Below are 23,169 nucleotides of genomic sequence, written 5' to 3'. Positions count from 1 at the left end.
TCCTCCCCAAAGATCTAAGGTTTCCCTCTTTTTGTCACATTCGGTTCAGCTGGAAAATCACCATTATTGGACTCCTGAACTCAAAAGAGATATTACTGTTTCCTGATGTAGTTGTTTTCTATTTGCCCCTAGTGGATTTCAGTGGCCCCCTTCCCTATCCTGTGCTTTGCCCTGGAGGCTGATAGCTGTGAACTTGAACCACTAGGTTCTGACTTACAATGGGAAACATTAGGAAGTATAAGTTATGGCAGGAGAAGAGGGAAGTCAAGGTATTTGTTTCCCTCTCTCCTTTCCTATTTTCACAGCGTTGGTTCCACTGTGGCTGTACCTCCTGTTGGACAGTCCCTTTTCCAAGGTTCAGTTCTCATTGGATTCCAGTAATTAGTGCCTCTTGCCCATTGAGGCTAGGGGTGGTAATGGATTTCTACTGTTGCTAGAATCAGTTGCTTCCCATCGTTGTTGTTTCCTTAACCTTAAACACACCTCTATAAATAGCCAATTTTTATTTTATTTTTATTTTATTTTATTTATATATTTGACAGAGAGAGCGAGAGCAGGAACACAAGCAGGCAGAGTGGGAGAGGGAGAAGCAGGCTTCCCGCTGAGCAGGGGGCCTGATGCGGGGCTCAATCCCAGGACCCTGGGATCATGACCTGAGCCGAAGGCAGACGCTTAATGACTGAGCCGCCCAGGCGCTCCTATAAATAGCCAATTTTTAAAATTCAAACTCTTTGGGGCACCTGGGTGGCTCAGTCGGTTAAGCGTCTGCCTTTGGCTCAGGTCATGATCCCAGGGTCCTGGAATCAAGCCCCACGTCGGGTTCCCTGCTCAGTGGGGAGTCTGCTTCTCGCTCTTTCTCTGCCCCTCCCCCTGCTCATGCTCTCTGTCAAATAAATAAATAAAATCTTTTTAAAAATAAATTCAAACTTTTTGAGTGTGTAGTTTCTTTGCTGCTGGGACCCTAACTGGTATTTCCCAAGTCTGTGTTGTGTTCAGAAGCGCATGGAAGGCCAATTAATAGAAGACCAATTAATGTGATATCTGCCTTGTTGTACATTTACAAAGTTTTGCCTTTCCTTGGCTCTTGAATTTTCCATGCTTTGCTTTTTGCTCCTTTTTTTTCTTTTCAGCAGTGGAGCTTAGCTTTCCATTTCTTCTATTAGAGGCTCCCCAACTTTCTTGATTCACAGCATCCTCAGTGTTCTAGGTTTTTTGGGGTTTTTTTGTTTTTTTTTAATCAATGTGTGTCCAGGCCAAAAGAAATATCCAACAATTTCATTTATTAAGAAATACTAACTAAAAAGCTTCTGTGCAATGAAGGAAACATGAACAAAATGCAAAAGCATCCTACAGAATGGGAGAAAGTATTTGCAAGTCAAAGTTCTGTTAAGGGGTTAACATTCAAAATGTATAAAAAGGTCTTACAACTCAAAAGCAAAAAAAATCTGTTTAAAAAATGGACAAACTGAATAGACATTTTTCTAAAGAAGACATTCACATAGTCAACAGGTACATGAAAAGGAGCTCAGCATCACTAATCATCAAGGAAATGGCAAGTCAAAACCATAATGAGATAACCTCACACCTGTTAGATGGCTGTCATCAAGAAGACAAGAGGTAACAAGTGTAGACAAGGATGTGGAGAAAAAGAAACCTTTGTACACTGTTGATAGGAATGTAAATTGGTGCAGCCACTATGAAAAATAGTATGAAAGTTTCTCAGAAAATTAAAAATAGTACTACCATATGATTTGTCAGTCCCACTCCTGGGTATATATCCAAAAGAAATGAAAACAATATCGAAGAGCTATCTGCACTTCCATGTTCATTGCAGCATTATTCACAATGGCCAAGTTATGGAAACAACCTGTCAACAAATGAATGGATAAAGAAGATGAGATGTGAGATACATATGGAACATTAGTCAACCATGAGAAAGAGGAAATCCTGCTATTTGCAACAACATGGATGACCTTGAGGATATTATGCTAAGTGAAATAACCCAGACAAAGAAAAATTCTGCATGGTATTTATATGTGGACTCTTAAAAAAAATAAAAATTAAAAAAGTCAAATACCTAGAAATGAGGTAGAGAAGTGGTTGCCAGGAACCAGGGGGTGGGGAAAATATGGAGAGGTTGGTAAAAAAAAAAAAAAATACAAACTTTTAGTTATAAAATGAATAAGGTCTGAGCACCCAGTGTATAATATAGTAACTATAGTTAATAACACTGTGTAAATGAAATTTTTTTCATTTAAATTCAGTTAGCCAACAGTGTAAATGAAATTTACTGAGAGAATAGAAAATACGTGAAATGATGGATGTGTTAATTAACTAGATGGGAGGAATCTTCATAGTGTGTACATATATCAAAATATCATGATATACACTTTAAATATACACAATTTCATTTAAAAAGTTACTTAAAATATTTAGTATTTATGTCTTAACAAACTAGTACTTTTTGAGTGGAAAAATTGAGAGAAAAGATAATTTTATTTCATTTTTATGTAACCAGTTATTTACTAATGGAGTCTGCCTGTTGTATACTATATAATTTCTCAAAGCATGGAATCAGATGGAACACAGCACCCTTACCTCCTCTTACACATTGATGTTTCGTGTGGAAAAATCAATTGTTGAAAATCCAGTTTAGCAAAGATAAGATATCATCAAAAGGAATGTGGTACATTCTGATGTTGAAACTGAACTTACCGTGAGCTAGTATTCCTTACGGTGTCCCACAGATGTCACTGTGTTTCCTTTGTGAAGTTAAAATATCGTCCATTGCCCCAAGAGTTCCTCACAGTTTGGGAACTTCAGCCTTCTTGATGCTTCACTTCTTTTTATGCTAGATGTATGCTGGGTTTTTTTAATTGCAGCACATTTTTTAAGTTGTTCTTCCTCTCCTACTTGTAGGGCTGATTCAATGTCTCTTATCTTTTTCTGTTTACTTTCAGGCCTTAAAGAGACTTCATACAAATCATACAGGTGCCTTAGATCTACCACAGTTTTTTCTTTGCTCCTAGGTCCAAATCATAATAAGACCAAATGAAGCACAAGTTGGGACAGAAAACTGTCCCGTGAGTAGCTCAGATCATACTGCTCAGCTATTTTGATGGTGATTTTACTCCATCTAGAATTTTGTTGCTCTTAGAGTTTGGCATTACCTAGAAAGATGTCCTTGCTTTCTAGACCTGGCCTGCTTCATCTGGAAAATTGCCAGCAAATAAGCAGTCACACTTAAGAGTTTAAATTCAGTTAACATTAGTGACATCATTTTATATAAAAGGTATTTTCCTTTTTAGGTACTCTCTTCCTGCTTTACCTGTCCAAATCACACCGGATGTTAGGGATTGAAGTAGGTTTAGGGTTCCATGAAAGTGTTAAGTATTGACATAAAAGGTCTTAATCTGCTCTAGATCACAGTCACCCTCCCCCCTTAAATTGTAGAGAGTCATATTCACAAGGAACAATGCAAAGTCACAAAAAGGGAAGAGCTTTATACCTAAAACCTCAGTGTAGAACTCCAGGAAAGCTAGCTGTCCATCTCAAATCTTAAGATCTTTCTAATACACTTCAGTTTAAAACACGGAATGAAGTGAAAGCAGAAAGAAATGAGTCAGTACATTTTATCAGAGTGGCTAGAATAAATACAAATGAAGTGATTGGACCTCTTCTCATCCAGAGAAAGATAAAATCTTAACCATGTGTTAAGTAAAGTATAAGAACTTTTAGCAAATACTAATTCCATCCCCAGCATCTATACCCCTTCGTCTGTCTGCCTGATCCATCACAGGTCTTCCTCCCTGACACTGTGGAATAAGACAGGAGAAAGTACACCTCTCCTCTAGTCTGAAATAGTGTAGTGTAAATTACCAGTCCCTGGTTCAATTAATTCATCTAGTTTATTTCCCAAAATAACTTCCCAGAATACTTAAACTTTTAACCTGAGTAGGTGCCATTTACTGATCTTAAAAGAATTAAACTCTACTCATATTTCCTCTTTCATGACAAATATTCTCTCTCATAGTAATTGTGTTTCAGACAGAAGGAGGAGGTGGCCCTGGGTTCACATACTGCCATTTATATCTTTTTCTGATTAGTTATGAGACCTTCTGGTGCATTGTGTTTTTACTCATTTTTTTTCATGTTCTGTTTTTTATAATTGTTCTTTGTCCTTGTTTTCATCAACTCATTATTTAAGGTGAAAAGATTTGTTATGTATACTAGAAGCTTATGTAATAGGCATAAGTTCATAAATTGAAAGTTCTTATATGAAAGAAACAACTTATTACTTAGTTGAGCCTAAGGGGGGAAGATGTTTAGCTCTTCTTGTGGATGGTCTGCAAAATCCTGAAAAACAAAAGTAATGGAGAAGTCTGGTGCTTTCTAATTAAAATGTATGTAGATTATAACCTATATATGTAGAGGTTAGTTTATGGCTTGACCCCCTTTTTATAAACTGTGTTCTAATTGATTGTTAAAACCTTAAATATGTTTTTCCACATAAGCATTATTTTTAATGATTACAGAGTATTCTCTCATGTGGATATGGTATACTGTTCTCTGGACATTAAGGCTGTTGCTAATTTGCTGCTTTCTGTGGGGGAGAAGGGTTGTAATAAATGAACATCTTTTTGTATAAAACTTACTCTGAATTTCCCTTTCCTACCTGCACAGGCCCCTGCTAGCACTAGTTCTATTACCCGGTGGCATTCTTTTGAAGATTAATTTGACTCTGTACTTTTAAAGTGCTTAGCACAGTGTGTGGCACACTGTAAGTGCAGAATAAATGCTATCTGTAGACCTTTTCCTGACTCAACATTGGGATAAGGAAATAAGACCGTTTGAAATGGGTTCTTTGAGAACAGCACTGAGGTCTTTCAGTAATAGCACAGTAAGTGATACCAAGACTGAAGCTGTGACATGGAGAAGAGTTTCTGTGGTCATTGTTCTGTATTGGTTATTCCCAGTTGTGTATTCTTTGTAAAAAAGGAATATCTTAGCTGGAGACTGGTGGAATATAAATTTCTTCCTTGGAGTTAAAATATATAAGTTTGTTAAAATAATATATAATACAGAAACATTACAAAGCACTCTTTAAAATAGTGTGACTTTTGGGGGCACCTGGGTGGCTGAGATGGTTAAGCGTTTGCCTTCAGCTCAGGTCATGATCCCAGCGTCCTGGGATCGAGCCCCACATGAGGCTCCTGGCTCAGCGGGGAGTCTGCTTCTCCCTCTGCCTCTTCCCCTGCTCATGCTCTCTCTCTCTCTCTGTATCTCTCTGTCTCAAATAAATAAAATCCTTAAGAAAATTTGTTTAAAAAAAATAAAAATAAATAAAATAGTGTGACTTGTGTGTGTGTTATCTTTGTTTATTGTATTTGTATTTTATATTTTTTGTGATCTTTTATTCAAGTGTGTGTCCAATGATGTCTTCTCTGTTTATTTTTTTTTATTATCCTAGTCACGTGAACTGGAAATTTCAGTTTATTGGCGTGATTGGCGATCTCTGTGTGCTGTAAAATTTCTGAGGTTAGAAGATTTTTTAGACAACCAACGGCATGGCATGTGTCTCTATTTGGAACCACAGGGTACTTTATTTGCAGAGGTAATAAATTTATTAAATGTGTATTACTATAATTGAAATTATGTATGTAGGCAGCATGATGTAGAAGTGGAAAGAGTATTAGGCTGAACGACAGGCCACTTGAATTCTTGGCTCAACTCCACTACTGCATAGGTGTATTACCTTAAAACAAATCATTTATCCTGTCTAGGTCTGTTTTCTCACCTAGAAAATAAGAAGTTGGGCTTAAATTATATCTAAGATTCTCTTAAGTTTTCAAAACGTAGAAGTTTAGTGAATTTCATGAACCATAAATCCAAAGCTGTACTCATGTCAACTTGAATTTTCTTCATTGCAGGTTACCTTTTTTAATCCAGTTATTGAAAGAAGACCCAAACTTCAAAGACAAAAGAAAATTTTTTCAAAACAACAAGGTAGTTACTAAGGAATCAAATATAATGTCTTTTGGTGTATCGTTATACATAGAAGATCTGCATTTAAAAGTGATGCCCATCTTTGTTTTTTGTTTTCCTTTTATTCATTCATTTCTAACTTTTTAAATTAAGGAACATTTCAAACATATCCATAAGTAGAGAGACTAGTACTATGTACCATCACTCAGCCTCAACAACAGTCAACTAATGGCCAGTTTTGTTGCATCTATATCCCATCTACATACTACCTCAGATTATATGAAGCAAACATAGATACCATATTGATTCTTCCATAAATATTATAGTCAGTATCTCTAAAAGTTCATTTTTTTTTTTAAGGGAATTCTTTTTTAAACCTTAGCCACATGTCATTGCTAGACTTAAAAAAACAAACAGTGCCTACCTATTTATTTTTAAAACTATTTTCACTATTTTGCACTAGCCTTTAATAACAGATGGTTAAGAACTATTTTTTAAGTGACAGATTTTGTTTGTTCTTCATAAATTATAAACCAATGAATATGAATTTTTAAATTATGGCTTTTGGTAATCTATAAAAAATTCCTTATTCTGTTTTCTTTATTCACAATATCCACAGGCAAAACATTTCTCAGAGCTCCTCAGATGAATATTAATATTGCCACTTGGGGAAGGCTAGTGAGAAGAGCTATTCCTACAGTAAATCATTCTGGCACCTTCAGCCCTCAAGCAGGTCCTGTGCCAGCTACAGTGCCCGTGGTTGATGTACGCATCCCTGAACTAGCACCTCCCGCTAGGTATGTGGCTACAATTTTTAAGCATCGCTTTTAGGAAACAGTTATTTTAACATTCATACATACTGCTTACAGTGGGTCTAGTAAAAGTCTGTTTTTTTCCAAATAGTATTTTGAAATTAGTGTTCTGCTTACTTTAAAATAATAAAAAAATAAAATTGTTTGCTTTAATTTTAAAGCTATTTAAAATATATACTTTTGATTACTGTTTTTGGTGAATTACTTTATCTTCTATAAGTGATTCTACAGTAACCAAATTGGACTTTGATCTTGAACATGAACCTCCTCCGGCCCCACCACGTGACTCTTCCCTTGGAGAAATAGATGAATCTGCTAAATTAAGAGATTTGGATACACCAGGACAGGCAAGGCATTTTAAATCTTGTATAATTCCTTTTCACCAAATGAATTACTGATAAAAGCATCATAGTGAATGAGGTGTGCATTTCAATTAATTTAAATTGTTTGTATGAACTGTGTTTTTATATTTCTTGTGAGTAAACATAAAACCTCTGGAAGCTCGTGGGCCAGTACAGATGGAATAGGCTGCTGAAGGTAAAAGGAGCATTGGAGCATGGTTGATATTAGATGCTATATTGCTTCAGACACTCTTCATCTTCTTAACTTGGTTAGCGTGATTTCTGAATATGCATTGAAGATGATGATAATAATGTGTTCATTTTTCAAATTTTTAAAATAAGTGTAATAATAGAATTAATAACTGTAAGAATGTCAACTTTCTGAATTTTACTTTTCTTGCTAATATTTATGTTGACTCTTGACATTTTTAAACTTTAACAAAGAAGTTGTTTTCTCAATGTTTCTATGATTTAATGAGTATTTAATATTTTATAGGATTCAGAGACTGTCTTTGATATTGAGAATGACAGAAATAGTATACTTCCGAAATCTCCATCTGAATATGAGCCTGATATTCCTCAACAAGGCCAAGGATACAGTGGTATTCGAGAACTTGAGGATAGAAGGTAAAGAATATATATACACAGCTTTGCTACTACATGTTTGGACCCATACTTTTGCCTTATTTTTAATTGACATACTGTTTTCAGATCTCAACCGATGTTTCAGTTTAATCTACAAGACTTCAGATGTTGTGCTGTCTTGGGTAGAGGACATTTTGGAAAGGTAATCCTTTAAGTTTTCTTGGAATGACTACAAAAGTAATGACTCAAATAGAAAATACTTATTTTAATCTCATTTCAGGTGCTTTTGGCTGAATATAAACACACAAACGAGATGTTTGCTATAAAAGCCTTAAAGAAAGGAGACATTGTGGCCCGAGATGAAGTAGACAGGTTAGTTTTTTTTTAAAGGAAATTGTTTATTTTTCTGCAGTTTTAACTTAAGATCATGAAAATTGATATATATATTGCAACAGCAAAACTTTCCATTTCCATATGTGAAAAAACTAAATTAATGTATCTATACTTGATATAAGGTAGGCATTAATTATTGTTTTTCTTTCTAGCCAGCTTCTCCTTATGACAGTTTACTGGTTAGTGGGTACCAAGGAAAGATGATGAAATGTTTAAATTAAGTCTGTTAAGTTTTTTATACTTGGAGATGGTAAAGTGTTTATATGGAACAGGAACTGTTACTCATCTGTAGTTGGTTGGGACTATTTACAATTTCATATTACAGAAGTAATAGAATGTCAGTTACAGGTAATCTGCACTTAACTGAGTGGTTAATATAGTCTGCTTTTTTAAATGCACCTGTATCTATTTTTTCTTTCATTTTTCTTAAAATGGTATTTTATAACCAGAACATCTTTTTTTTTTTTCTTTTTTAAATTAAAGATTTTTATTTATTTATTTGACACACAGAGACAGAGAGAACACAAGCAGAGGGAGCGGGAGGCAGAGGGAGAGGGAGAAGCAGGCTCCCTGCGGAGCAGGGAGCCCGACGTGGGGCTTGATCCCAGGACCTTGGGATCATGACCTGAGCCAAAGGCAGAAGCCTGACCAACTGAGCCACCCAGGCACCCCTAACCAGAGCATCTTTCCTGTCTGGGTTTAATAAATGTAAATTGATATGGATACATCTTTATATACAATTTTTAAAATGCACGGACTTGGGGGACAGTATTATAATTATTTTAGAGAATATGCTTTAAAAAGATTGTCTTAATAGGGTGATTAAATACAAAATTATTGTATAACAAGTGGCATATTTATTACAGAAAGAGACTTTCATTTGGTATTTATAAGCAGTATTTGTCTTAAACCACTTGGAAGCATCAGTTGATATTAATAGAAGACAGCAGCCCTGTATATGAAAAGAGCCAGGACTATGAGTGAGAAGACTGGCTTCTCTATTCCTGGTTGTTCCTTCTTAATTAATGATTTGACCCCAGGGCAATTGACTGAACATCTTTGAACCTTAGTTAACTCGCATATTTTTAAAACATATTTTTTGATAATGCTTTCCTTAATGAATTGTATTAAGTGCTATACACACACACACACACACACCAAATTGCTACTTTTAATGATTTTTCCCCATGATATGAGAAGTTCCTTCTTTCTTTCTTTCTTTTTATGATTTATTTATTTATTTGAGAGATTGAGAGTGTGTGCACTCAGGCTGGGGAGGGGCAGAGGGAGAGAAACTGAAGCAGACTCCACGCTGAGCCCTGAGCCCCCCAAGGAGCCCATCTTGGGCTTCGATTTCACAACCCTGAGATCATGACTTGGGCTGAAATCAAGAGTCAGTCACTCAACCAACTGTGCCACCCAGCCACCCTGGGAAGTTCTTAGAATTAGGATAGATTCTGAAAATGAAGTTTTCCTTTATGTTAAAAAAACAAAACAAAACTCCTTTTGGATTTGCCTATTTATTTTTTACCTGTTTTCCATATCCCTCAATTACATCAAAATAAATTCTTTCTTGATATGTAAAACTACTCAGAGAGGATTTTGCTGAATATTAATACAATATTCTGTGCACCATAGGATATGTTTAGAACTGTATTTTTATTTTACTGAAGTAGTTGGTTAAAGCAAACTTTTAATCACACTGTCAGTCTGTTTATAACTGCAGTAATAACTAGGGTCAAATATTTTTCTTTTATGGAAGAATATTTGCTTTACTACAGATCTGTGAATGGTAAATACATTGTTTTCCAAAAATAATAGTAAACTGGTACTACTTCTGTTAATCTTGGTGGTTTATATAGCTTCCTGCTACCTTGTTACTACTTTGACCCAAGTCTTTATAGAAGACCACTTTCTAATTAAATCTAGACAGAATAACAATACTACTATTAATGAAGAATGTCCAGATTAGAGGATGGAGCTTTAGCCAGAACCTAAGGCTATTACCCCTACTGAAAATTAATCCAGTCTTGGTGAAAAGTTGATGAGTGATCCTTACTAACTTCAGTTATAAATCCACATATTCAATAACATGGAAGTGAAATAATCTTCAGTAGAACTGGTACAAAAACAGAGAAATAGAAAATCTGGAGTGAGAAATAAAACTCCGTGTTAGAAGGAATTTGAGGAAGGCAGCAAAAAGGAGCAATTAGAGGAAAGCAAGAAAAGAATAGAAAATTAAATAGATGAACATATTTTGAAAAGTAATACATATTTATAACTTGCAATTCTGAATAGTAAACAATTCAAACTAATAAGTAAGCAGATTGCTTTATATTCACTTCCTAGTTCATCTTTTTAATAGATCCATAGAATTTGATGTTATTGCATATTACTGGGTTGTTTTTTTTAAATAGATGTTTCCAAAATACTTAGTGACAGTGTTCCTTTCTAAGTTTTCTTTCTCTAGTCTGGATTTTATTATTTTACTTAGAAAACTGCCTTTTTTTTTTTTTAAGTAGATCATAGAAAATTCCAAATCAGCCTCTTTTTAAAATGAAAATTATGAACTCCAAAGTTAATGTGATTCATTTACAAAGATTGCATTCTCCACCTACCATTAGTAGAAAATTCTCTGTCCCATCTATGCCTAGTCCTGAGTAAGAATGTTAAATTTTTGTCCCTGTAGTGCCTCCTCATTCAGCTTCCTTTTCTTACCAGTTTATATTTAAAGACAACAGAATATTACTGGATTTATAGTGGTTGGAAGTATACTTTTGCAGTTACAGAACAAAAGCACAGCTAATCAGATAATATAAGTATATAGTGGGGCGCCTGGATGGCTCAGTCAGTTAAGTATCTGAATTTGGCTTAGGTCATGATCTCAGGGTCCTGTAATTGAGTCCTGAGTCTGGCTCCACACTCAGCAGGGAGTCTACTTTTCCCTCTCCCCCTGCTTCTCCTCCCAGTCATGTTCTCTCTCTCAAATAAATAAATAAAATCTTTAAATATAAAAAATAAATGTTTATTTTATGTATAAATAAATATACATTTATTTATATTTAAAAACCTATACATACATATAAAATATATATGAATATGATTCAATCCTAAGACCTTAGTCTTATTACAGTGTTGTTTTCCACTGACCAAAATAGCTATTTATACAAGTTTTTACGTTTCTAGACTGTCTTATGATGTACTGAACTCTGAAGGAAGTGAACAAAAAATGTTAGGATGGAATTAGTCACTTAGGGAAGTAAGATATAAGTACATTAGTTATGTAAATCAAAGAGGCTAGATATGTTTGAGTTTAGAATAAATAGTACAGACAGTAGCAGCTCAAAGAAAGGGGAACATCATGGTATGCGGATGGATTTAGGTAAGGCCTTATAAGAGATTGGATTTGTGCTATTCTTTGGCACATGGAAGATGCTTGGGAATATGGAGAGAAGTTAAATAAAATATGAAATAAAATATGAAGTTTTGAATAAGGTTGGATTGTTCCATGAACTTTTAAGGGGAATATACAATTTAGGTAAGGTTGGGAAAAGTTAGTCTTACAGGGTAGCTTTTTGGTGTGCTGTGAAATGCTTGAAATTATTATGACAGTTTTGGTCTATAAAGAGCCTACCACCTTTACCGAAGAGTCTGAGACCTCTCTCCATTCCTCGTCAGTATTACTAGTCCTCATCAAAGCCTTCCTGGGAATGGCATTAAAGCCATTTTAAGAGGCATTCTGATTAGTGATTCTCAATCTTTTACATCATTTACATGTTCAACACAGGTCTAACCTCATACCCATCCATGAGAATTAGTGATTCACCCATAGTAAATTAGTAATTCACCATAAACTATATAGACAATGAAGAGACAGTGTTTGTTATCTACTTGAGCCCAAACATCTTGTCATTTATTTTTGTCTAAATATTTTATCTACAGTACTTAAAATTTAGATTTACTTCATGAATCCATTGTTTTAGAATCCATCTTATCAATCTTACCCAATTGGACATTATTTTCCCATATACTTAAGTGGTGATGAAAATCAAAGCTATTAACTTTTTTTTGTGGTGATGAAAATCAAAGCTATTAACTTTTTTTTAAGTCTTTTGAATTTATTTCGAATAATCACTTACTTTGTAATAACACTTAGAAACCTTGCCAAATATATGTTGACATAACCCTAGTTTTAAAACAATTACATTGGGACTTTCTGAGTATGTATAAAATCATAAACAGATTGTGTGAAATCAGAGAGAGGGTAAGAGTTTGTCTAGAATATGACCTTATTAAGTGGAGTTTAAACACTATTCCATAATAGCTGCATTTACTGTCAGTATTTAAAATTGAACAGATGTTTTAGTTCATAATCCAGAAGACAACTGTATTAACATAGCATTAAAAAGTACATGCTCCTTCTACACAACAGGTATTTTTTTTATTTATTTAAATGCAGTTAATTAACATATAATGTATTCTTGGTTTCAGAGGTAGAGGTCAGTGATTCATCAGTCTTAAATAAAACCCAGTATTATATAAGTGCCCTCCTTAATGTCTGTCACCTCATTTACCCCATCCCCCAACTTCCCTCGCCTCCAGCAACCCTCAGTTTGTTTCCTGTGATTGAGAGTCTCTTATGGTTTGTTTCTCTCCCTCTCTGTTTTCGTCTTGCTCTTAAATGTTTTCAAAATTCTACTTAAATTTTTTTTTGAGTCATAGCAATGTAGTCTGGATACCCAAATAAATACTGTATCTTTAAAATTACCTTTTTAAAAAATAACTCCTCAAAAGAGGAGAAGAAAGAAGAATGGATCTGCCTCCCTCTAACATTAGCATTTTTTGACATTTTGAAATTAACAACAATAACAAAAATCTAAGCAATCTTTTAATTTTAAAAATAAAGGCATTGTTAATGCTTTTAAACAAACATTGTCAGTAAAGTGCCTATTTTATATTAGAGACATAATCTAATTGTTAATAAAATGTATATTAGTATCTTTATTTTGATCAGGTGCTTAAAATATGTTAATTCCAACTTGTAGTTGAATAATATTTGATGGGCGCCTGGGTAGCTCAGTTGGTTAAACATCCAACTCTTGGTTTCTGCTCAGGTCATGGTCAGAGGGTCATGAGATCCAGCCCCGAGGTGGTCTCCACACTCAGCTCAAAGTCTGTTTGGGATTCTCTCGCTCTCCGTCCCTCTCTGCTCCCCCTGCTCACTCGCTCACTTGCCTACTCTCTCTCTCTCTCTCTCAAAAATAAATAAATAAAATAAATAAATAAATAAATAAATAAATAAATAAAATCTTTTAAAAAAATAAATTTGACCTGGTTTTCTTCTACTTTGAGTTTTAAAGTCAAGTTGATTACTAAATATTTTCAAGGAAAGAATGAATGGTATTTTTTGCTATTTAGGCAAAATTAATGTTCCAGAGTCTGTAAGGTTGACCACTGTTCTTTGTAGCAGCTTGTAAGAGTCAAGAGCTGCTACAAAAGCAAAAGCTGTGATCGCTATAGATTTTTACAAATTAGATCATTCTCAAGGAGCTTTCTTAAAGCATGTTAATAGAATTCTCCATGTAGTCTCTTTTCCAGTCAGCCTTCGAAATTAAAATTTTATGCAGCATATCTTTACCTTTCAACTTCATATTTTATATGAAAAAATATTTGAATACTATAGCTTATGAATTATAAATACTGTCCTTGAAATTACCTTCATCACAAATTTTATATTTTTTAAATTATTCTTGGGGCGCCTGGGTGGCCCAGTTGAGCATCCCACTCTTGATTTCGGCTCAGGTCATGATCTCAGGGTCCTGGGATTGAACCCCATGGGCTCCCTGCTCAGAGGGGAGTCTGTTTCTCTCCCTCTCCCTCTGCTCCTCCCCGACCACGCATGCACGCTCTCTTTCTCTCCCTCTCTATAAAATAAATAAATCTTAAAAATTTTTTTTAAATTATTCTTTAGGTTGTTAAATTCTCACCAATTCCTGATAAATGGTCACAGTTTACCCCTAAGTAAGATTTCTTTAATTAACTATGACCACTGGCCCTGTAGGTGCTACTCTGATACTATAAATGTGAACTCTGATCTTTATGTCATGCTAATCATACATTTTAGTTTTCATTAATATATTTCAACTACAGTTATATATATCAAGTAGACCAAATTTTTTAAAGTAAAACTAAGATACATTTTATGGTTTTAAAGTTACAATAGGTAAGAACTTTGCTTATTTTAGAGTTCAGTAATTTTTTAAAGAATGTTACTTCCAACTGGAACTTTTTTTATTTTTAAATGTTTTCTCTTACAGCCTGATGTGTGAAAAAAGAATTTTTGAAACTGTGAATAGTGTAAGACATCCGTTTTTGGTGAACCTTTTTGCATGTTTCCAAACCAAAGAGCATGTTTGCTTTGTAATGGAGTATGCTGCCGGTGGGGACCTAATGATGCACATTCACACTGATGTCTTTTCTGAACCAAGAGCTGTGTGAGTATGCTTTAGACATTTCTCTGAGTTTTCTTCATGACAGATTTCTTGCTAGGAAGGAAGAAAGCTCTCTGAACTTTTTTTTTCTTTCCATGAATGGAAAATTTCTGCAAAGAATATGAAAACTCACCTTACTTACCTTTTTGCCATATATAAATGTATTTTACTCTGTTGTACATGTTGAAAAATTTATAGATTACCCTAAATCATACTTGATAATTTAGATACACAGTTTAGGTTCATTTTAGTAAAATTGCTTTTTTTTCTATTTTCTTCCTAGGGAATGCCATCTAGAATCATGGCTTTATTTTTTTAGAACCATGGCTTTAAATACTATGTTCAAAATATATTGTTAAATGAAAAAAGAAAGTATAAAGGAGTCTCTATTGTGTATTTGTATAAAATATTTATATTTGCATTTTAAAGGGTAGTAAGAGAATATAAATTAAATACTTGTTTGCTTGTGCTTACAATATCTCTGAAAGGACATAAAAGAAACTTGTATGCATATTGCCTCCAATGAAAGGTGTAAAAAGCAAACTTTTCACTCTCTTTGTAGTTTTTGCTTTTTCAAATGCATAAAGAAAGGTAATAGGAAATACTTGAGATTAAAAATACATGTATATATATTTTCCCCCTACTGTTATCCCAGTTTTATAGCTTTTCAAGTAGTGAAGCTAGGATTTGAACCTAGGAAAGTGCTTTGAGTAGCCACACTCTGTATGCTGATGTTTACCAACTTTATATCTCCAGCCCTGACTTCTTGCCTAAACTTCCAACTCTAATAACATTGAGCACCAACTTGACTTCCCTTTGTATGACTAATAAGTATTTCTCTTTGCAAACTGAATTCCTGATTTTTCCCATTTCCCCCCAACCTTACCCAGCACTCCCAGGCCTGCTACTCTTCTAATCTTCCCTTAATGACAACACGAGTAGTTCAAGGCAAAACATAGGGAATCATTTTTTTAAGGCTTTATTTTAATTGCAATTAGTTAACATACAGTGTTATATTAGCTTCAGGTGTACAATATAGTGATGCATCACCTCATCACCTGGTGCTCATCAAAGGTGCCCTCCTTAATCCCCATCACCTATTTAACGCATCCCTCCAACCACCTGCCCTCTGGTAACCATCAGTGTGTTCTCTATAGTTAAGAGTCTGTTTCTTGATTTGAGGGAATCGCTTTTTTTTTTTTTTCTTTTTTTTTTTTGAGGGAGTCATTCTTGATCCTCTTTTTCCCTCACATGCAACATCCAAATTATTATCAGGTCTGATCAACCTACTTACAAAACATCCCAAATCATAAAAATCATAAACCAGTAGTAAACCTTTACTGTCTGTATTCTGACAACTGACATTTGTGTAGTATTTTCACTTTCACTCCTTTATTTGGTTCTGATCATGACAATTAGAAGTATATAGAGTAAATAGGAGTCCTTTCATACCTTCAAGTTTCAGATGAAGAAATAGAGGGATTAGTTCTGGTGGTTAGTGATGCTTTCAAAAAGGAGAAAAAAGCCAGAAAGTAGAAGGCTTTCCCTGAATATTTAAGGGTTAAAAGCAGAGCATCTAGACTATGCCTAGCCTGTGCTAACTGCACATAGGAATTTGTTTGGTTTTGTTTTGCTATGCTCTGCCCTTTTTTAAAGAAATTTAAAATCCAGTTCTGCCTTAAGGAACTTTTATTTTTGATGAGAATACAAGGCATATACAAATGAAACTGTTAAGCCCAGTGAAATACAAGAATAAAATCCTACATTGTAGTACTTCAAATCTGAAGTACCTCCCTTTGATAAGATCCCATTAGATTAGATAGATCTCACCTCAAATGTTATTTCTTTGAAATCCTTTCCTGAGTACCCTATCTAAAATACCACTACATCGGGCGCCTGGGTGGCTCAGTTGGTTAAGCGACTGCCTTCGGCTCAGGTCATGATCCTGGAGTCCCTGGATCGAGTCCCACATCGGGCTCCCTGCTCAGCAGGGAGTCTGCTTCTCCCTCTGACCCTCCCCCCTCTCATGTGCTCTCTCTCATTCTCTCTCTCAAATAAATAAATAAAATCTTTAAAAAAAAAAAAATACCACTACATCACTAATGCCCAAATCAGATCAGTCTTATTCTATTTTCTATTTTATTATCTCCATAGCACTTTATTTCTACCTGAAACCATCTATTTATTTTTTATGTTTTTATTGCCTGCTCCCGTCACTAAAAGAGAGGATGGTGTCTATTCTGTGTATTAGTGGAAACACCTAGAAGTGTAGCTGTCACATGCTAGGTGATCAGTGAATTGTTATTGACCAAGACGGTGGTATCAAAAATAATTTGTCTTCCATCTTTGCACCATTAGATAAATTAGTTACTCTGAGAGCTTCATTTTCTGTTTCTGTAAAAGATTTAAAGGCTTGATTTGAAGTTTAATATTAAATTAATATTTAATGTTAAAAGCAAAAATATCCCACATAGTACCTGATACATAGTATAGTAAGCTTCAGTGAAATATATATTTTAAACAGTATACCCATTAGTTGTTGAATATCATTAGGGCATTTTGTTTACAAAAAATGAAATAAAAAAGAAATCAAGGTATTTTTATAATTGTTATAATATGTTTTGTCACTAAAATAAGTTTCCTAAAAACTTAATGTATAAAAATAACTACCTTAAGCAATTTTAGAATCGCATCTGTTTAATGGACTTCAGCTAAATTCTTTAAACTTTCAGCAAATAATTTTATAAGATCTAATGTGTAACCAGATATTTCTAAATATTTGCATTTTTAAATTCTCCCAAATTATGGTCCCATTTTTTGTAAAAATATGTAAACATAAAACATAGCTAAATTATCTACCTGTGCATGTAAGTGTATTCTAAAAATTTGAACAACATTCACCAAACTAACAAGAGTAATTATCTCTGTAGATGGTAGTGGCATTGGGGTGAGATGGATAGATGGATGAATGAAATACTGTGCTTTGGGACCCAGGGATATTATGTGTACTTTACAGAGAAAATATCTCTGTATTACTTGCACAATTAAGAACTGACCCTCCTAAGTTTTTCCTTATAAGCTATCCCACACTGAAGACAGATCTCCTTTTTTAAATTAGTTCATTTATTACCTACCTTCTCGTTTAGTAAGTCCCATGTGTCAGGCATTGTGCTAAACATTTAGGATAAACACTGCAAAAGACCAACATGGTCCTATTCCTCAAGAGTTAATATTTCTAGCTGGGCTCAAGTTTTCCTAAGATCCAAACCCATTTATGCAATTTCTTTACCTGCCCCAAGGCAATTCAAACTCAACATGTCTAAAGCTAACCTCATTTTCCGCACAAAACTTTGGCTACTTCTCTGTATCTTTACCTATCACTCTTTACACTAAGAAGGAAAGCTCGAGAGTTATCTTAAGTTTTTCTCTCTCCTTCATCCTCTGCTGCTAGGGAGACACCAAGTCTTGTGCTAATTTTAAAGTTTCTCTTGAATCCGTCTCCTACCCTGTGTTGCCCCTACATGGGAGGTTCTCATGGTCTTCCATCTGTACTATCATACCGTAACAACCTTACCTGTTTGGTTTCCCTCTAGATATCTACCTACTTCTACTCCAGCCTTCACACTACTCTCCTGAAAAATCTTTCTCAATAAATGTGATCATTCTGCTCTGATTTAAATGGTCTGATTCTCTATTGCTAAAAAAAAGAAATTTCAGTATCCATAATATGATATTCAGGGTCCTTCACAACTTGACCCCGGGCTATCTTTTCAGTCTTGTCTCCCACTTCTTCCCCATTCTTAACTTTAGCCACAAAAACATTGGTTGTCAAATTTACACCTTTTACACCCCTGTTGCTTTCCCTGTAAGGGAATGAATGCCCTGTATTTCCCCCACGAGAGTTCTATACCTTTCACACAGTCCTTCTGCCCTTAAGGTAAATTGAATTTCTCCAGATGAGATGTCTACTCTAAGGACTTTAGTGACACCACCTGCAGGCAAAGTTAATGGCTTCCATTGTAGAAATTGTATTTTTCTTACTTTTTAATTTTACCCCTGATATTTAGCACGTCTTACTGTGTCTGGCACATAGTAAGGACTAAATAAATATTTGTGAAATTAGTTACCTACAGAATTCTGCTTTGAAGCATAAAAGTATAAACTGGGATTCAAGAGCAGTGGAATTTATTAAACTTCTTATATTTCTTCAAACAGATTTTATGCTGCATGTGTAGTTCTTGGGTTGCAGTATTTACATGAACACAAAATTGTTTATAGGTGAGTAAAGTTTTGATACTTTCTAATGGCTTACTTTTGGTGTGAATTTGAATTAAAAATAATTAAGAAAGATATTTTGTGTCTAACCAGCTTTTTAATTTTCTCGTTCAAATAAGTGACCTCTAAAAATATTAAGCTCCAGTTCTTTAAAAGAAATAGTTAACACAGTAATTATATGATGAAACTCTTTGTTCTTCTTCTGCCCGTTACCTAACTAAAATAGTCAAATTATGAGTTGGCCTATGATAACAGAATTCACCAACAATATTCATTTTGGTGAATATTTTATGTTCAGCTGATCCACTGCAGAAAACTTTGATAGACCAATACTACTCAAAATTTGTCCATGATAAAATCAGTAGCTTGTGCCAGAATATAAAACATCACCCTGCTTCCTTAAGTGTTGCTCTCAACTAAACACTACCTGGTAACATAGCTGATTTATGTACTAGTATAAGCTCCTTATCAAGTTGCAGACCAGTAACAAATAGTTAATAGCCCAGCAGCCAAGCAATGGACTACACTTTGAATAGCATTGCTCTAGACTAGACAAATTCAGGAAGGCCAGTAAGAGCTAGGAGACTAAAAACATCAGTTTATTCAAACTTCTAACAGTATTTCCAAGGTAAGGGTTTTCTCATGGTCTGATTTTACTCAAAGGATAAAATATTTTTAACTTAATTTTTAATCAATCAGTATGGATAGATAGCTTTCTCCTTATTTTACATTATTCTCTTAGAAGGTTAAACCTGCACTCTTAATACTTTATTTATACTGTGAGCTTGACAGTTTTTTCTTATGAGTGGTGTGTAGGCAAACTTTAAACTTAGTCCAAGTCAGATTTATCACAAATATCAAATTAATAGAACCAGAGTTAAAAATACTTGAATTCCTTCCATGCTTTAAAATACATATTTGAGTAGATAAAACATTCCTTTTTTTAAATATATTCTTCTCTATATAATAGGGCAAAAATTATTTAGAAACTATATTATGTAGAGTAATAAAGCTGCCAAAAGAAAGAAGAGTGAACGGTTGTAATAGAATATTTAAATCTCAAATCATAACTTGAAAAACTCATTTTTAGTAAAGAAAAAGTACAGCTGCTATTGAAATGAAATGATTTTTATCCTACATTATCTACTGATTTTATTGATTTTTTTTCATTTTGCATTTTTTTTATCCTGAACAGAGATTTGAAATTGGATAACTTATTGCTAGATACAGAGGGCTTTGTGAAAATTGCTGATTTTGGTCTTTGCAAAGAAGGTAATTGGATATTTTAAAGCTCCTTTTCTAATGGATTACTATTCCTTTGTACTTGGTAGTTTCAAGTTTGTCTATAGAGAGCAAAATGCATTTGACTTTAATCTTTATTAAGATGTTATAGACTGTTCACGTAACCTGATTATCACATTATTAAAAATTCTGTGGATATGAATAAGGTTAGGTTTTCAGAAATCATAATATAAAACCTAAGATCTTCTTTGTATGATTAATAATTCTGTCACTACTCTGAGAAAACATTGGTTAAGCACCAAATTTTTTACTTTGCTGGGAGTGTACAGAGTACATTACATAGGCCTAATAACTTCTCTTCAGCTTCCTAAAACTTACAACATTTTTAAATAGGAAGAAAATATGTGTGTATCTCAGAATCCTTTCTATATGTTCAAAAAATAAATAAATAAAAGGGAATGTGAATCCGAGGTGGCAAAAGTGTAAAGACTGAAGGCGTAGGCACCAGACAGCCCTAGGTTTGAATCCTGGCTTTGCCACTTATTTGCTATGTTTTTGAATGAGTTACTTCGAACCTCAATAAGTCTGTAATTCCTCTTGTTTAAGAGTATTTTGAGAATTGGAGATATGTGGCCTAGTGTCTAACATACAGTAATTAGGTATTCTCATCTTGACATTTAATACATTGCATTGTAATGAACATTGTCTATGTCCCCCTTCTACACTGAGTAGCTTCTTGTTTCTTATTCAGCTTTGTTTCCATAGCACATGTATAATATAGTGCTTGGCACATCGTAAATATTCTGTGAATGTCTGATTAATATAAGAAGTTGGACGAGTGAATGAGTGAACTTTGTAAATATATCTCCATCAATTACCCACCCACCTCTTAATCTGAATCCGATAATATTTTTTTCTCTTATTGGACTTCCCTGTATTGAACACGGTTGATTTAAACGCTTTTGCCCTTAGCCCATTGCTTTTCACTGCTAGTTTTTAACTACAAGAAATATGCTAATGATTCCCAGATCTATTATTCCTTTCCTAACATAAATATTCAACTATCTACTTGACAGCTTTGAATAGTCAATAGATACCTCCAATGCTATACAAACAAAAATAGTTTCTTTTCTTCAAATAGCTAGTTTGTAGTTGATGGTGCCACAATCTTCTCAATGTCCCAACTTGAAAATGTGTTACTATCCTGGACTCTGTTGTCTTCACTTTTCCACATCAAGTTAATGACCAAATTGTGCTGACATCTACCTTCTTAATATTTCTTAAATTGTTCGTTTCCCCTCCACTACTGCCCCTGTCATCTTGTTTTGACAAAACTAATAGCCTCTTCACCTTTCCTCTCTCTAGATTTTTTTTCTCCTTCAAATCCACCTGCCATGTAGTTGCCAAAATGCTAAAAGGGTCCATGTAAATACAAATCTGACTATGGCACACCCCTGCTAAAAACCCTTCAATGGCTAAGACGTGGTACACAGTGCCCTTCCTGGTCTGCCTGTCTTGCCTCTCCAGCCAGCTATCTTGCTGCTCTCTGCCTAGTGCTTTCTGCTTCAGCAACAATGAACTGTTGACAGTCTGTGTCCCTCCACCAGTATCATCCATCCCAACTCTATTTGCTAATTAATGTTTGCTCATCCTTCAAACTCAACTCAGGTGTTGCCTCCCCAGAAAAGTTACCTGAGGTTCCTTTCCTCTTATCCCACCTCCCAAGTCAACTGTAGGAGCCCTTCTTCAGTGTTTCCATAATATCTTGCTTTTACTATATCATTATAAAATTATCAATATATGGGGTGGCTCATTTGATTAAGCATCCCCAACTTTTGACTTCGGCTCAGGTCATGATCTCAGGGTTGTGAGATTGAGCCTCATGTTGGGCTCTGCATTGAGCATGGAGCCTGCTTAAGATTCTTTCTCCCTCGCCCTCTGCCCCTCCCCCGCACTCTTACCCTCTCCCTCTCTCTCTCAAAAAAAAAAAAGTATCAATATATATCTGCTTTCTTCCAGTTTCCTGTAAGCTCCTTAAAGACAAGAACTATATCTTTCATTTTTATGTTTATACCATTTGGCGTGGATGCCTAGAACTTAACAGGTACACAGAAAATATATATTGAATAACCAGACTTATGAAACATGTTTTTCTTCATTATCATAAAAATATGTAATACATTATAATAATAATAGCTAACAATTTTTGAACATTTACTATATGCCAAGCACTTTATCAAATGCTTCATAGGCATGATCTCCTTTAATTTGTAACAGTCTTGTGAAGGTAAGTAGTACTACTAATCCATAGATGAGGAAACTAGCCTTTGAGGTTAGACAACTTTTCTAAGCTTCTCACAGCTAACACGTGGCAAAGCAGGAGTTTAAACCCAGATTTTTATGACTCCAGAGCCTGATGTTAACTCCTTCCTTGGAGTTTTACCAATTGAAGTCCTAGCTAATTGGGGGTACTTTCACCTTTCTTCAAAAATATCAGGACAAGAAAATTTATCAGAATGAATTAGATATGATAACTAAATTACTGTAATTGACATATATATTACATTAAAAGGTCACAGATTTTATAATACTACTACTATAAACAAAAGAAAGCAAAAAATTAGTTTTATCCTAAAAGTATGGCATCTGTAATATACTCTAGTTGTGATCAAAGCATAAAAGATCAAGATCTTTCTTAACTAAGGTTTTCTTAATCTTGGCCAAGTCATTTAAAAGGCTTTTGTAGGGGCGCCTGGGTGGCTTAGTCATTAAGCATCTGCCTTTGGCTCAGGTCATGGTCCCAGGGTCCTGGGATCGAGCCCCACATCAGGCTCCCTGCTTGGCGGGAAGCCTGCTTCTCCCTCTCCCACTCCCCCTGCTTGCGTTCCCTCTCTCGCTGTCTCTCTTTCTCTCTCTCTCTGTCGAATAAATAAAATCTTTAAATAAATAAATAAAAATAAAAGGCTTTTGTAGAACTTATATAGATACTGTATCAGCTTTCTTTAAAATAATATTTTATTGAAGAAAAAGGAACTGGTGTGACAA

At 34.6% G+C, this 23,169-nt stretch overlaps 1 protein-coding gene across 1 annotated transcript in view; it reads left to right on the top strand.

Annotated features, from left to right (window-relative positions):
- The window catches only part of PKN2 (protein kinase N2), a 141,080-nt gene that overhangs the window by 105,341 nt on the left and 12,570 nt on the right, over nt 1-23,169 (top strand). The window contains exons 9-18 of the mRNA XM_035018111.1: nt 5,471-5,614; nt 5,931-6,006; nt 6,605-6,782; nt 7,018-7,144; nt 7,635-7,765; nt 7,850-7,925; nt 8,004-8,095; nt 14,434-14,610; nt 18,823-18,885; nt 20,078-20,154. Of these exons, the coding sequence (XP_034874002.1) occupies nt 5,471-5,614; nt 5,931-6,006; nt 6,605-6,782; nt 7,018-7,144; nt 7,635-7,765; nt 7,850-7,925; nt 8,004-8,095; nt 14,434-14,610; nt 18,823-18,885; nt 20,078-20,154 (1,141 nt within the window). The remainder of the gene's footprint in view (nt 1-5,470; nt 5,615-5,930; nt 6,007-6,604; nt 6,783-7,017; nt 7,145-7,634; nt 7,766-7,849; nt 7,926-8,003; nt 8,096-14,433; nt 14,611-18,822; nt 18,886-20,077; nt 20,155-23,169) is intronic.

Source organism: Mirounga leonina, unplaced genomic scaffold (assembly GCF_011800145.1).
Source record: "Mirounga leonina isolate KUSES-001 unplaced genomic scaffold, KU_Mleo_1.0 Mir_173, whole genome shotgun sequence".
Classification (NCBI taxonomy): Eukaryota; Metazoa; Chordata; class Mammalia; order Carnivora; family Phocidae; genus Mirounga; species Mirounga leonina.
This window is presented reverse-complemented; position numbering and strand designations above follow the sequence as displayed.